This window comes from Rhinolophus hipposideros (genome assembly GCF_964194185.1).
Source record: "Rhinolophus hipposideros genome assembly, chromosome: 9".
In the NCBI taxonomy this organism is placed as follows: Eukaryota; Metazoa; Chordata; class Mammalia; order Chiroptera; family Rhinolophidae; genus Rhinolophus; species Rhinolophus hipposideros.
Genome location: NC_138055.1, coordinates 63,644,147 through 63,659,803, shown reverse-complemented (window position 1 = coordinate 63,659,803; position 15,657 = coordinate 63,644,147). Strand labels below are relative to the sequence as shown.

General features: G+C 40.2%; 1 protein-coding gene across 15 annotated transcripts in view; it reads left to right on the top strand.

Moving 5' to 3' along the window:
* The window catches only part of GRIP1 (glutamate receptor interacting protein 1), a gene marked incomplete at its 5' end in the record, with an annotated part of 621,259 nt that overhangs the window by 366,350 nt on the left and 239,252 nt on the right, over positions 1 to 15,657 (top strand). For 4 of the 15 annotated variants that reach the window (XM_081058462.1, XM_081058459.1, XM_081058472.1 and 1 more), the window contains one exon: positions 11,725 to 11,865. The exons of the other annotated variants lie outside the window; for them this stretch is intronic. In XM_081058462.1, coding sequence (XP_080914588.1) covers positions 11,811 to 11,865 — 55 coding nt within the window. Of the gene's footprint in view, positions 1 to 11,724; positions 11,866 to 15,657 lie in introns of those variants that run through there. 15 annotated transcript variants of the gene reach the window in all.

Genomic DNA, 15,657 nt, shown 5'->3' with positions numbered 1-15,657 from the left:
ACTGATTTTAATGTCAGTTCTGAAAATAAAGCATCAGATGGGAAGCTAAAGGAAGGTAGCTTTGGAATTAAAAAGTGCCCGTAAATAGAAATCTTTTATTGACCACTGGGACTCACAACCCAAAATGTGGAAGAATGAGTGAGCAAGGGCATTCTGAAGGCATTGGAGAATTCCAGATGGGTAATATAGCCAACCATTAAAAACCATTCAGAGAGATCAAAATTGATGGCTCTAGCTTGTGAAAGTGTAAATAAGTATTTTATTAATATCTTATAAAAACTTGAAAGTAAACTTTTCTCCATTTTACTTTTAATTAAATGTTTTGCCTTTTTTTTTTTTTTTTTTTTTTTTTTTTTTTTGCTTTATGGAAGAAAAATCTTTTTCCATGTGCTTCATATATGAAGCCGATTTCCTGTTGTTGCCAGGATGTTTGTAAGAGCTCTCTGTGGTCAAACTGGTCTGGGTATATTTGGAATTTGCTGGTCCTTAAAGTTCTTCTGTGGCATTTTTCTGAAGCCAAGGGGTTTCTAAAACTTTCTAAGAAAACTCCCAAAAGACTGGAATCAGATGTCCAAGATGTACATTTGGGGAGAGACAGACAGCGAGAAGAGGCATCTGCAAGCACATGGAGGACTCCGAAATGGACCTGTTTACGAGAGCTCTCATAGCCAGTGTCCCTCAGATGGTTCTGCAGCATCCTGACCCTTCAGGAGACCTCACACCTGAAATTTCGCCCTGCCTATTCCAGAATGGTGTATGCCACACACATGCAGTGCCCACCCCCCAAACCCCACACCCAGCTCTTGGTGAATATAATGCTTCCTAAAATGTCTGTTTATTCAACTTCTCTAGTACAACAACAAGCCAAAGAAAAAAAGGTCCAGAGGTAGTAAAGACCTCCTGCAAGTGAAAACGGCTGCCAGGACTCACTCCCTGGGGCCGAGGGCCTTCCATTAGTGTGGCTCTCTGGGCACACACATCTGGGAGCTGCAGCTGTTTTGTGATTAGTCCTCAGCCCTTTATGTCCCAATGTTTATTAACTACCTGGGGGTGCCAAAAAAAAAATGTATATGCATGACTAGTATTCATCTTTGGTTAGCGGTATATATTGAGTATTACAATTTTAATACATTTTTTTCCTTTCTTAAAATGTGCATACGTTTTCTGGGGCACCCTCTGTATATGCTTTGAAATAGCACATTCCTGTGCTCCCCCTCCTTTCCTCCTATGCCTCATTCTTTCTTTCTTTCTTTCTTTCTTTCTTTCTTTCTTTCTTTCTTTCTTTCTTTCTTTCTTTCTTTCTTTCTTCCTTCCTTCCTTCCTTCCTTCCTTCCTTCCTTCCTTCCTTTCTTTCTTTCTTTTTCTTCCTTCCTTCCCTCCCTCCCTCCCTCCCTCCCTCCCTCCCTCCCTCCCTCCCTCCCTCTTTCTTTCCTTCCTTCCTTCCTTCCTTCCTTCCTTCCTTCCTTCCTTCCTTCCTTCCTTCTTTCTTTCTTTCTTTCTTTCTTTCTTTCTTTCTTTCTTTCTTTCTTTCATGCAAGAAAAAAAATGTATCAACAACCTACTGTTCTCCGAGTCCTGAGACCCCAAAATGAAGACTGCCTGTGTCCTTCAGAAGCTTTCAGGCCCCTGGGGACTTGACCATCATTGTTCCAAAGTACAATGGACAAAGAGGGGCAGGAATGCCCTCAACCACAAAATAGGGTAATAATAGTCCCTCCTTCAACGAGGCTTAAACTATGCCTAGCACATAAGGAGCGCCATGGAAGTGCTAGCCATGTTGATGGTTATGGCAATGATGACAATGACAATGGGAAAATGACAACAGTCATCTTGACCAGTTGGCCTACTGGGTCCCCTGAATTCTGGCAGAACCCAGGTTCTCCTAAGCTCATCCCACCTTGCCTTGACTGTGGCTCCCCCTTCGTGTTCTCCGATGCCCCGGGTTTCTTGTTGACCTGCCACTAGATACTCGGCTAAGCCCCTGCATTGCTGTGGGCAGAGTCTTTTTCACAAGCAATGTAAGAACTTTGAGGGGCCTCCTGCAAGTTAACCTTCCCTGTCCTGTGATGGGAGGCTGGACTGAGGTCTTCTCTAGCCCACTGGCCTTGGGTTGGTCACCTGGTCAGTTCCAGACCCGCTGCCTGAGCCCTGCATTTTCATTTCTGATCTTTTGCCGCCCTCTACCTAGTTGCTCCATTGAGCAGGCAGAACGCAAAAGCAACCCCATTCTTGCTAGATCACAGGGCGCTCACGGGACTGCCTCCTCAGAAGATGCTTGATGAGAGAGAGAGACACACAGACCCAGTTTAGAATGTCCCTTTACACTGAATTCTTTTTCCCCCCTCGATTCTGCACTCTCCCCATCTTATAACCCTTTTCCCCCTTTAAGCATTGTTAAAGGAATGTTTCTTCTTTTAGAGGAAACACCTTGACTTTTTCTGTCAGAGTCAGTGATCAGAGATTGAAAGTGTTTGCTAAACATCCCCAAGGAGCCCTTTAATGTTATTTTCATGGGGGAAGAAAGTGAAAAATAATGGACACTATTTTTTTTTCTTAAGTGAGCGAGAAGGACCCCTCTGGGGTGTGGTAATGAGCTTAGGAAGACAGGATATGGTTAGTAGAAACCTGTGAGATTTGATAAAATGTGAATTTCCTACAAGAAAAGCACAGAAAGAGCAAGACCTTTCTTCCCCTTGTTTTCTGAGTCTCTTCTTGTATAACTGTATTATTATCGGGGTGGACTCTGGAGCCTATTGCTTTTTTTAGGACACACATACATGCACACACACTTTCATATATCCATATATATATATATATATATATATATATATATATATATATATGTATATGTACATCTATACTTACACATATATGCACATACATATGTATTGGAATATGAACATTTTCATAAACCCCTATACTCTCTGTAGGGCACGTTAAAATTGACAAAGCGCTTTCCTATTTTTTGTCTCATTTGTTCACCACAGCCCTGTGAGATTGGTGGATTCAGTATTGTAATAGAATGGCTGACCTATAAGGGATTTTAGAGAGACAGCCTCCTTATTTTACAGATCCAGAATCGGAAGCTTAGCAAGACTATTAGTCAAGACGCCTCTGATCCCAAGTGACAGAAACCCAACTCAAACTGAATCAGCAAAAGGGGGGCAGCACAAATATAACCAAAAAGTCCAGGGCTTTGTGGCTTCAGGAATGATGGATCTAGATGTTTCAACATCTCCAGGAATCTGTCACTCTCCATCTTTTGACTCTCTTTACGTCCATCTCGGCATGGTTCAAAGACAGCTTCTCCCAAAATGGTGGTAGGATGGCAGCTCCAGGCTTATAACCTACCACTCATGGTGGAACAAGAATATCTTTCTACTCTGTAGTAGTTCTACCCCACATCCTGGGATTGCCTCTCATCAGGCCATCTTTATGACTGCCAATTTCTAGAGCAATCCTCGTGGCTAAAGGGATACTATGCCCCGGTTGGTCAGACCCCATGCCCCTCCCTGGAGAGCAGCTGAAAGGAGCACCCACCTTGCTCACACCACGTGGACTGAGGCTAGGTTCTCAAAAGAAAACCAAGGTGTTAGTATTCTTTAAAGGGGGAGGGGAGCCTTGAGGCTGCAGAGGCACAGCAACTTACAAGGCTACCTGGTGTTTTCTGGAAAGTGATTACACGGATTGTTGGTTAGAATTGTGGGTTATGTGTATAATGTTCTAAGGTGCAACTTCCCCCACGAATGTGCTTTTCCAGGAAAGGCACTGGATCCTTTTCACCTTTGTACCCACAGGGCCCCTTGTAGAGGCTGAGCTAAAGGAGATTCTCAGAAACTTTTACCCGGGATCTAATGACCAGTCTGTAACTGCATCTGAACATTAATCTGGGGCTTCTGTCTCCTTAGGACATCTTTCAGTTCTGCCATCCTATTTCCCACGTGTAATTTTCCTTTTTCATATTTTCCACCATCATTTCAGTGTGACTTGATGAAAATACGCTCGTGGGTGGTGGCATGTGCCACCCAATTAATGTGTCTTCATATTACTTAAACACTTGAAAAAGTTTCTCCATTTCATTATATCGGCTATGATAATTATCTCACGACTTACCTTTCCCTCATTTTATTTAAATTCTTTAGTTGTCCCTGTATCTATCGGACACCTTGAAATATTGTCGACTCAGTTTTATTTGAGTGAGTAAAGTGTGTTAGAATTGAGGCTGTGTTGTGGTACTTTGCTTGTTTTTAATGTATGCATTCTTACTATGGAAAGCTTAACTGCTATATTCGCAAAATGAAAAGCTGTCAAAATAACAGCTAAAAGAGTAACGAGGTCAATTTGGAGGCTAATTGTTATAGAACAAAGCCCCGTTGAAGATAAAATTACAAAGTTTTTTAGCCATATGTTACAGGATATAGAAACTTTTAAAAACGGACACATCCTGCTGGTACTTTGGAGATACATTGTATCCTTAACAGGCTATCCTTTTGTATTTTGGATCAGAATGCAACTATTTGCTACTTTCGTCATTCACAGAGCCAACTGAAAGAAAGAACTCCTTTCAATTTTTAGCATCTTTTACTTTGCCTTTTCGGTTGTTGCTCTTGCTGCCTTTGACCGCAGTGGAAAACTAGCTAAGCTGTGTGTTTCTTCAGATTTGGAGAACAGGGTCCTTATGAATCATCTTGTCAGAAGCACCAGGAATCAATCCAAACTGTGCTCTGGAAAGGAGGGCACACGCACATTGCTTTTGTTTTCTGCCCCCTCCACAAACAGGCTGTTTTTGAAAGGATTTGCTCTTAAAATGGCAGAGCTTTGTTTCTTTTCTTTTCTTTTTTTTTTTTTTTTTTTTTTTTTTTGCAATAGTAATTTGCTAACTTCATTTTTTGTAGAAGAGCTTTAGAAATAGTATTGCTTCTCAAGCAAGCCCACTGGAAAGGGAACCTCCAAAATTTATATTTCAAAAAAAATATTGAACATGTGCAAGGTGCAGTTCTAGGCAATGAACAAAAAAATAGAACCCAAAATCTTGCCCTCGTTTTTTTTTTAAAAAAAAGAGCTTCAAGGGTAGGGAGGAGGCAGACAATAAACAACTAAAATAGATAGCATATTAGATGGTGTTGAGTGATCTAGGAGAAAGTAAAGCAATAAAGGGCAACAGAATGGGTGTGGAGGGGTGCCGGAAATAACTACTTCATCCAATCCCCCTTTTAGAAATCTCATTTCTTCCCTTGATCTTACTCCATAAGGAGTACACCACCACTCCTTATGGTTGGGCTTTTGTATTTCTTGTCTTCTCAGCAGCATACAACCCATAGATACATCTTGGGGGTGTGGGAAATGAACGTTCCTTTAAGTCAGCTTATGCTCCTAGAGTTAGTCTTTTTTTAAATTTAATTTTGATAACTGTAGCACTTCTCCTATTAGATATCTCACTTTTCTTTATTCTCCATGTAATGTACTTTTCAGCAGATGATCTGCAAGTTGTTGGTCACAGGTATTTGACATAACTTGGGCTGTACGTTGTGCTAATGCATGAGATTATTTATATAAAAAAGTACTCTTTAATTTAACTCTGAAAAGAACAAAATTTGACTAGCTCTAAAACTTGAAAAGTAATGCTGCCCCCATAGAACTACTCAGATATTGATTTAAAAAAATAAAAAAGAAGAAGGAGGAGGAGGAAGAAGAAGAGAAGAAGAAGAAGTACTGGTCATTGATTCTGGGGTTAGTTAGCTGTATACCCAGTGTCCCAATGCCTAGGACAAAACAATCAATAAATGTTTGTAAGAGAAAACTCCTGTGTCAGTGAGTTCATGGAAGGGGAACAGGCATGATTTGGTGGATAAAATGAGGAGCTAGAATAGATTAGGTTCAAGGGTAGTTTGAGATGGTCATGAAGGGCATCCACAGATATGAGAATCAAAGGTGGTTTGGAATGGAAACAAAGTTGAAGATTGAGATTTGGGAGTCAAAGCAGGGCGCTGAGTGCTAGAGCTCTCGGAGTAGATAAAATACTGTAGAAGGAGACCCAGATGCTTTAACAGAACTTGGAATTCTATCATTTAGGAGTAGGAGAAAGAAGAGGCATAAGAGCAGAAACAAGTTTCAGGAGTTGAAAAGGAGAGATCACTTCAAGCTGTTGCAATCATGGAAGATTTCATGGAGAAAGGATCATTTTGGTTGTTAATCCCAACCCCCTCCTTGAGATTCTGGGCTCTGTAATCAAATGCCAAATTATATGATTCTATTCCCTATCAAATACATACCGTGTTTCCCCAAAAATAAGACCTAGCCAGACCATCAGCTCTAATGCATCTTTTGGAACAAAAATTAATATAATATAATTAATTATTTTACTATAAGACCAGGTATATAATATAATATGATATCATATAATAATATAATATAATACCATACCAGGTCTTATATTAATTTTTGCTCCAAAAGACGCATTAGAGTTGATGGTCCAGCTAGATCTTCTTTTCGGGTAAACATGGTAGTGACTATTAAAACCTTTGGTATTTTTGTTTTAGGAACTTTACACAAATAACTCAATTAATCATTGAAATGAGCCTAGAGATGATTTTTTACCATTTTACAAATGAAGAACAGAGACGTTAACAAACTCGCTCTAGGTCACACAGCCATTTTGTAGTAAAAGCAGGATTCAAAGTCAATCAGTTTGATTGTGAAGCCTGGGCTTTTGATCCCAGCACCATCTTCTCTCTACGTAAAGCCTCAGTGAATCGTTGACTTGAACCTGGGCATTTAGGGGCATGATTTCTGGTAGGGTTCCTCTTGTACTTCATTTCTCAGTTTCGACATATCCCACTTCTTAACATTCCCCATCAGGTGCTTTTAGCTGAGGAAATGTCTCAGGTTCTTACCTTGGTGGGAGCATCCGTGGTCTTCTCATGTTAACTGGAGGCAACTTTTTCCCTTGGCACCGTGAAGGGCATTAGAGTCCCTACTGGATAAGCAAATAACACATGGCGTGTGCATTTTGCCCACCCTTTTCTATCCCAACACACCAGAGGCTCAGAGCCACTAAGTGCTTTTTAATCACCCCCGATTTGTAAGACGATGCCCTAATGACATTTCCTAAAGGGCATCGTTACTTCTACAAAAATGTTTCCTCATAAAATATTTGTAAAAAAAAAAAAAAAAAAAAAAAAAGAAAGAAAGAAAAAAAAAGCTTAATGAATCCTGTCTTGGGCAATTACACCGAAATCTCCACACCTCTGTTAACAAGTTAGGTCTTGCTTTTCCTGTTTCTCACAGTGACAAGTTCTGTTGGGAGCTTGATCCCAATGTGTGTGCTCACCTTGACACACCATTTGAAGTGGCAGTCAGTGGTCACAAGGATTATAACATGTTTGAGGCTCACAGTGGCTTTCAGCATCTTTGAAAAAGAAACTGAAAAATATTTGATTATTATAAGCTAAGGATGAGTGAATGCAATTGTCCCTAAGGAGCTAAAAACTGGTCCTGGGAACATTTTAAGATCTTCATGAACATTGTGTTCTAAAACACCCTGAAGACTTGGGGCATACATGACGGTTTTTAACTGTGAGGCGGGAAATCAGTATATTTAGTACTCACCAATTCAGGACGTCCTGTGCTGTTTCAATAATGACCTAAACATGTTAAGTGTTTCGAGTCAACTGCATTCAAAGAAAAAGATAGGTAAATAATCAAACAAATGGGATCTGGCAAGTGTATTCTGAAACAGATTTATAAAATCCGTTGAAATGAGGAAGAAGGTACAAATTATTTTAGTACTGTAATCAAATTGATTCTAACGATATAAAAATAATGGAGGTGTTTAACATGAAAGTAACCCCGTTATTTTGATTTTGATTTTTTAATGAATTCCCCAGGTGTAGGTATATGGCAGGAAACTTGTGGTTTCTGACGATGCTTTCTTCTTAAGAATCAGAAGAATCTACAAACAGCAGTGTTTATTTTGGGTAGGTGATGTTATCCAGAAGAATGGATACAATTGAGGAAAATCAAGAAGATGAGAAAAATGAACCGACTACGGTAACTGCTGTGTGTTGGGCAGTGGGGGTTATTTCCTCCTGCTGATGGTGCTATGAAATTGTTTTGAAAACCTAGTGGACTCCTTGCACCAGTCTGAAGGGTTTTTGTTTCGTTTTGGTTTTTTGGTCTACATTCCCAGGACCCATCCTGTGATAAAATTAGTACCATCCTGTCATTGGCAGTTACACGCCAAGTGTTGAACACAAGCATGACAAAGACACCAACCAGTCAGAATCCACTCCTGCGGCAAAAACTTGATTCGTAACAGGCTGGTACCTCGAGGTACCTGTCTTAACTGCTTCCTGTTTCTGGTTCCTTCTGATCACGTTGGTTCTGGACACATTTGCTGTGCTTCAGAGGGCCATGGACACTGACGGAGAAAAGTGATCGACTCAACTCTAGATTTACTTCCTATCATAAAGAGTAACTGCACTTAGAGATTCTTGGCTAACATGTTGGAGGCTCAGAGTTGCTTTTGAATTTTTTTTTCGTGTGATTGGGACAATGTTTTCTCTAGGTGGAAAAGAGACACAGTAAAAAAGCAAAGAGAAGAAAGAATATTCAGCCAGGGTGAGAAGCCTTGGATTCTTTCCTGTTGTTTACTATTACCTGAGTGACGTTGATAGAAAATGCTCCCTAGAACCAGGGTCCTTATCCGAAACAAAAACCCGTAACAAAATGTCCCCAATGATGCATTATGTGTGAAAGTGCTTTGTAATTCCTTAAATTCTGTGTAAACATAGTATACTTGTACTATATCTTGGGTAAACAAGTATTTTAAAGAAACCCTGAAATAGGAAGTATCATTTTAAGGGAATAATCAGCCCTGAATCCAGCAAGCCCATGTTTTTATATGTTGAGATTTGGGGAGTTTTTTGTTTTGTTTTTGTTTTGTGGGTTTTGTTTGTTTGTTTTTGGAGAGAAACAAACCTCATGAACTAACTTTTCTCCAGATCACTTTGGAGCTTACTCAGATCTGTAATTGTACCATTAGACTCCATAGCCCACACTTGGTGATTCTCAATGAACATGTTATAAAGTTTGAATTATCTCCACAGCTGAGCTACCATAATTAACGTGATTCATTACAGGGTCCCTAAGACACATGCTTGTAGTAAATCTGGTGGCTGAGAAATGTAGGTGGCTGCCCAGTGGTGGCTTTGGTAAGGGACTGTGATCTCTTTCCACCAGTTGCCTTAGCCACTAGGGACCTTTGTCCTACAGGTCAGTAAATTTTGAGATAGAAAAACTTGCACTTCTGGAAGGCATTTTGTCAGCACTAGAGTTCGTGATCTGAAGCTCGGCTTGAATCAGGGGAAAGAAGGAAGAACTTAGGGCAAGAACTGAGCCGGAAATGGTTCCTAGGGAAATCTCTGAGGACTAGAGAGGCCAACATGGAAGATGATAGGAACACATAGCAGATTCCTTCATTTCCTGGAAAAAGGCTACTCCAGGATGACTTTATTCCTGTAAGATTCCCCTAAGCCTGAGCTGGCTAACAGGATATATATTGATTGGCTGCCACAATATCCAAAGAGAAAAAATAAAAAATAAAAAATCCCTTAATTTGAGCCTCCTAGAACCTTTCAAAGGGCTCCAGGATGAGTTTTTTTCTTTTGCCAGAAAAATAGGACATTTTAGTAGTTCTAAAGATCTTTCTTAGAACCAGAAGACAATCTTTTTAGAAAATTGAGTGTTCTGGTAAAAGGGGAAATATTTGATCATTTTAGCCTTAAGGAAGAAGCAAATTAGATCTGAGTAGGCATAATACCAGGGGGTCAAGAGACTCCTGTATGATTTTGAGTTTTATTTGAATAGACATTAATATAATGGGCTGAAGTGGTGATATTCCATGGGCAAGATTTTACTAATGCTATATGACAGCTGCATATTCTGAGTGCCTGCATTTAAAGATGTTAAATTTGGAGAAGGATCTTTAAAAGAGCCAACTATAAATACTCATCTCACTTTAGCTAACAACCCAATCTCTAGCACCAAGGTGTGTTTCTTTTAGAGCAAAAAGTATCAAGGAGGCTAAAGTATTACAAGGGATGACCTAATAGAGATGCAAATGAGATGGGTTGAAATTCAAAACAGAGTTAGGCTAATTGGAACAATTATAAAAATTTGATTCTGCAATATAATCCATTTAATGTACTCTCCTATTGATCAGAGGTGGCTGACTGCTTTTGCTAGACCATCCTTCGCAAGGGAATTCTGTGCTTTTCAAAAATCTTGGAAGTAGATACTTATGATATTCAGTTATTGTTCACCCAGAAAGTAATTTTCTATTGCACCCAAAACAGAAGGTATATATGCATTTCACTGTCAGTGGGTTGAAACTGTTTGACTTCATATGGAATTTATGAATGAAGAGGAGAAAGATTTACCGCTAAATGTGGAATATTGGACGTTACATTAGAAACTAGCTTGAAAGGTTTTTGTAGAGCCTCAGAGTAGAGAATAAGACTGAATAATTCGTAGAGCCCCAGAAATATTAATCAAATTGTTTGAACAGTGATATAGCTTTTCATTTAGATTAATCATTTTTTTCAAGTTCCTGACCAACTGTATTTTTTTTTTTGAATGTTTGTGTTAACTCTGTGGGAGATTCTTGGATTGTGATTAAAATTCTAACCCGAATGTTAGCTTGTATTCACTATATAGTGAGTAGACTGGTGCTGGCAGATGAAGAAATATGTTCCGCCTTCTTGTCGTTTTGTGAATGGATTGTGAGGCGTTTGTTAATTTGTTCTTCCCTCCGCTGGAGCAGATAACTCACAAATATCTGCTATGTCTCAAGACTGTTGTATTTGCGTGAGAAGAATGGTTTGGGGGAGGGTTGTTTGGGACATAGAATTAATAAGGTATGTTCAAAATGGAAATGCACGGCCTTGTTTGCCTTTATTCCTGGAATCTTTAGAAGCAGTTCTTGACTGTGTTGCTTTCCAGCCAAGTCCTTTTTAGGAAAAGGTGATTGAAGGGGCTGGGACTCCCATCTGCCTAGTCTTCCCAGAGCCCTTTCCCTTAGTCCCTCTTGCATTTCATCTCTAAGGCTAGACTTCCTCGAGCCCAATAGCTTTATAAAGTACCACACAGGTCTGTCTTTCTGATGCTGTCATAGAACTGCTTCCCTTCTATAGGCAAAAATAGTATTCTCTACTGAATCCCAAAGATAAACTGCCTCCCTCCTTTGCCTTTTTGTTGTTGTTGTTGTTGTTGTTAAAAGAACATAGTAGTATATGAAACACCCATTTCTCCCTAAAGTAAAGCATTCCACTTGCGTTTCCAGTTAAATGAGACACATCAAGCACACGGACTCATGGGGACTTAATGCAGAGATGGAAAGGGGAGGGGGCGGCTGAACTGGCTGCAATACAGAGCCCTTTGCCTAAAACAGAATGCATTGCTCAGTGCTGGGTGTTAGATTTATGGAATGACTCCTCTCCCGGCGCTGTCCCTGCTTTTCTACAATTTGGTGCTTTGTTGCTATCGAAACAGCCTTACTTTCTAAGCCATTGTGATCGTGCAGGGGGAGGAGGCTGTGGGAGGTAGGCAGGGGTGACAGGAGTAGTGAATGACACAGCTCTGCCCGGTGACATGTGGCGGACTTCTGCATCAGAAGAGAGGAATTAAGCTTTGTCACTCCCCACCGGGACCACCTTGCTCCTGGTAGGTGCGCGAGGCATTCACATGCTGCTGCTGCAGCCACCCGAGCAGAGCCCTGAGTACACTTTGCCACAGGAAAGCAGCGAGCAAGAATGATAGCTGTCTCTTTTAAATGCCGCTGTCAAATTCTGAGGCGACTCACTAAAGGTACGGTGATTTCCTTGTTATTCACGCACCGAGTCGGGTGCAGTAGCCTATAAACACAGTTGGATGGTTTTTACTCTCAAATATGACTGCTTTTTCTCAATTTACTATCAGGCAACAAAGAACTCAAGTGAAATAGGTGTGGATATATATGTACAGGTCGACTCGGTATTACTTGTCCTTCCTTCCATCCTGGTTATGTTCTCTCACTGAAATCACGACCCCGGCGTGTGTGTGTGTGTGTGTGTGTGTGTGTGTGTGTGTGTGTTCTTTTCTTTTCTTACCGACTTCATTCATTGCTGAGACGAAAATGTGTTTGGGTCCGGTGCTGAAGTTATTAAGGGGAACCGTGGTTTTCCTCGCTGGTGACCTGGGCAGGAGACGTCCAATGTGTGTGACTGTCTTACCCGTGATACGTGCACTAAAAGCAGCTGGCAGCTTCAGGACTCGCACAGCTGGTGAATCCACAGAATTATTGTTCCTTCTATTAATTTCCAATATCGTATGAGCTTTTCCCCCGGGACGGCTTTAATTATTTAATTATTTATTTGTTTATTTTACGTGTTAAAATTGCATGTTCAGAAATGTAGGTCATTGGAAGTGCTTGCCTCCTCGGTGGTATTGAGGAAGTTTATTTGAAAGTAAGAACGAGTGCTCCGCGTCATCATCAAGAATTCCTGGCTTGAGATTGTCTCTCTTAGAACTCTAAAACACTAACGAAATCTCTCTGTAATGTTTAAAATATGCCTTCTTTTGAAATCACGCCACCTATGCCATCCCGTTTACTTCCCGAGCCTCTATTCCAAAGTTAGTGAATGGTTGCTCACCTTAGGTGTGTATAGCGATGGGAGCCTGCTTGCCTCCTTTCCTTTAGCTTGAATCTTCTTTAGAGAGAATTTATTATTTAAAAAAATGAACAAAACTGTACTCTGGGTAAAAGTGTGTAGCTGCGGGCACCTTTCTTTTTGAGCCCATAATGTAGAGCACTGTCAAGTAATTAATGGATGTAATTATGCTCCAGAAGCTCTGAAACTATAAATATGTTAATGGATGCTATCTCTATCAGTTTAACTTGACATATCAGAGTTCTTTGATCACCAGCAGTGCAGCTGAAAATGCAATTAATATTTTATTTGGCAGAGGAATGAGCACAAAGCAAATAGTGAGAAATAGATTTTGAGTCAATAACAGGAAAGAGAATACTATAGCCTAACTTACCAAATGCATTTGCAAGTTGTTTGGAGAGCAGAGCAAGTCCTTTAAAGGGTATTTGCGGGGGTGGGGGATATAGAAAAAACTATCCATTTTAAATTAGGCTGTTAGCATGGAGCAGTAAATTCTGTTTGGACTTTATCTTCTGCACTTGGTACAAATGTGCAATTTCTGTTTATGAATCTCTATTAAAAGGCTATTCTTTATGTGATGGCTTTGACCAAGACTTCTAAAGGTCTCTTATTCTATAAAGTTCTTAGCTGATTTTAGCATTTACTTATCTTGATGTTGAGAAGTTGATGCTTCTCTTACATTATAATCATGAAACAATCAGTATTTTTCTCTTCATGTATATCAGAAATTCTTTTATAAATCTTACATACTAGGATGAGAGGAAACCCAAGCAATTTGTAGTGCTTACAAATATTTTTCAACTTTTTCCAGTTTTCTGAGTCTTATGGAATCATCAATCTCATGCAGTCAAAGGAAATTGACGTGTTTCCTAAGACAGTTGTTAAAAATCTAGATAAATGAGGAAAGTATTGATACCTTCTTTGTAGTTGGTATTTCATATTTCCCCCCCAAATCTTCGTATCGGCTCTTTTCTATATGGTATTTAGCTAATACTGCCACTTGGTGACTAAAATAAAATCTCCACGTGAAATCCATTGGCTGTTGTCATTTGACTTTTCTTGGTGCTTGACTGGATGTTCAGATGTTGGCCCGGATGTACCTGAGTAGGAGAACACCTTGCCTTGCCAGCCCCCTACAGGCCAGTCGAAGTCCAAGGCCCACCAGCCTACCTGTTCCCAAGGGAAATCATTGAGTTCCAGCACCCCTCCCCCTACCAGTGGTGCTATTTTTCTTACCCTGTAATACTGAAACCAAGAAATATATGTACTTACAATCTTAAATGCCCCGTCTTTGTTTATTTGTTTGTTTGTTTGTTTTGGGGGGTGCAGTAGTGTGGATGTGCATGTGGATGAAATTTCTTTCCTTACCCACCCACCCTACCCACACAACTCGCACACCCTCCCCCTCACCCCCAAAGAGGCATATTTCTGTATTTCTTCATACACGTGAGGGCTGCACCTAATACATCTGTTCCAGATATTTAACCCATTGCCCTGAACAGAGTAGTAGGTCCTCAGCAGCTGTCTACTGAAATGAATTGGATTGACCTCCTTGAAAGTGGTGGGTCTGCTGAAGTTTCTATGAGCTCTCAGCAAATTCTTCAAGTTCTTTATTAGAACCTTACCCAGATGTAGAGGAGTGTGGGGGGGGGGGGGAGGGCGTGGCTTCATGTTTCTGAGACTACTTGGCTCTTTGTGGTTGATGTCATCCACAAGAAAAAGCAGTATGGCAATTGCTATATCTTTTTAATTCTCTTAAGGAGAAAAGGATGTAATTAAGGGGAAACTATTTTCTACATGCACCCACATTCTTAGTATTTTGCTTGTGTTTCAGCTTTCTTTATTCAGCTATTGCCCATTTAACAAATATCTATTGAGTACCTACTATGTGTTCCAGGCAATGCCATTTTTGCACTGGAACGCTCGGCTGGAACATTTTGTAGGGGTAGCAAGCATTTTAAAATCAATATATTTTTCACTATAAGTAAGTTCTTTATCTGGGAAATGATTTTCAAAGATCTATAAAACTTACATTTTATAGATAAATCCTCTGATCACCCCCCATAGAAACACAACCCACAGTAATAGGACAGAATATATTTTAGGTGAACTTAGCACTTCTCACACTTAGGAATTGAGTCTGTTTTCTTATTAAGGCTTCAAGAACTGTTTCTATTTGTTTGCCTTATCAGCCCCCTACCACAGTGGAACAAAAAAAGGAAAGGAACCTTTACTCAAAAGGCCTGCCCTTGCCATTAAGACAGGAACTTGGGGCCACTAACAGACCCAAACTCTCAAATGTATTCTTTTACTTCTAATACTGAAATCTACAGGAGAGATGTTACTTTCTGCCTCTGTTCTTCCTCCCTTCCTCCAGAATTAGACTGTCTACTGATTGCCTAGCCTTGGAGCCAAATCCAAAAATAACATTTTCTCAGCTTTCCAGCCACATCTGACAAAGGAATTTTCTTGAGTGAGTAAAACGAGGCTTCTTGGCACGTCCCTTCATAGCTGCCCCTTCTCTGCCAGGGGCTACAGTAACTCAGCAGAAGTGAGTATGTTTTCCCAGAAAGGAATATATTTTCAGGCTTTTACAGGTTTTGTTCTTTTTCTCATGTCATTTCTTTTTCCTTGAGATTGGATGGCTTCATATGCAAAGAATCACTTTCTGTAGTGATAACTGGTGTCACTCTACTTCTTTCTCAGGTGACACTGTTTTTATTAACAGTTCAAAGGTCTGAACTTTCGTGCTCCACTGGCAATGGCATTTTCCTTTCACAAGCTTTATTCTGTCTGCCAACATCAACATCAGCCAACAAATATTTACTGACATTCCATAGGGAGCATGAATGTGGTTACCTTTCACTCCTTTTGTTTTCTTTTGTCCCAATTCACCGTATTTCCCTATCTTCTCTCTACCAGCTCAAAAGTCATGTCCAAAAATCTATGT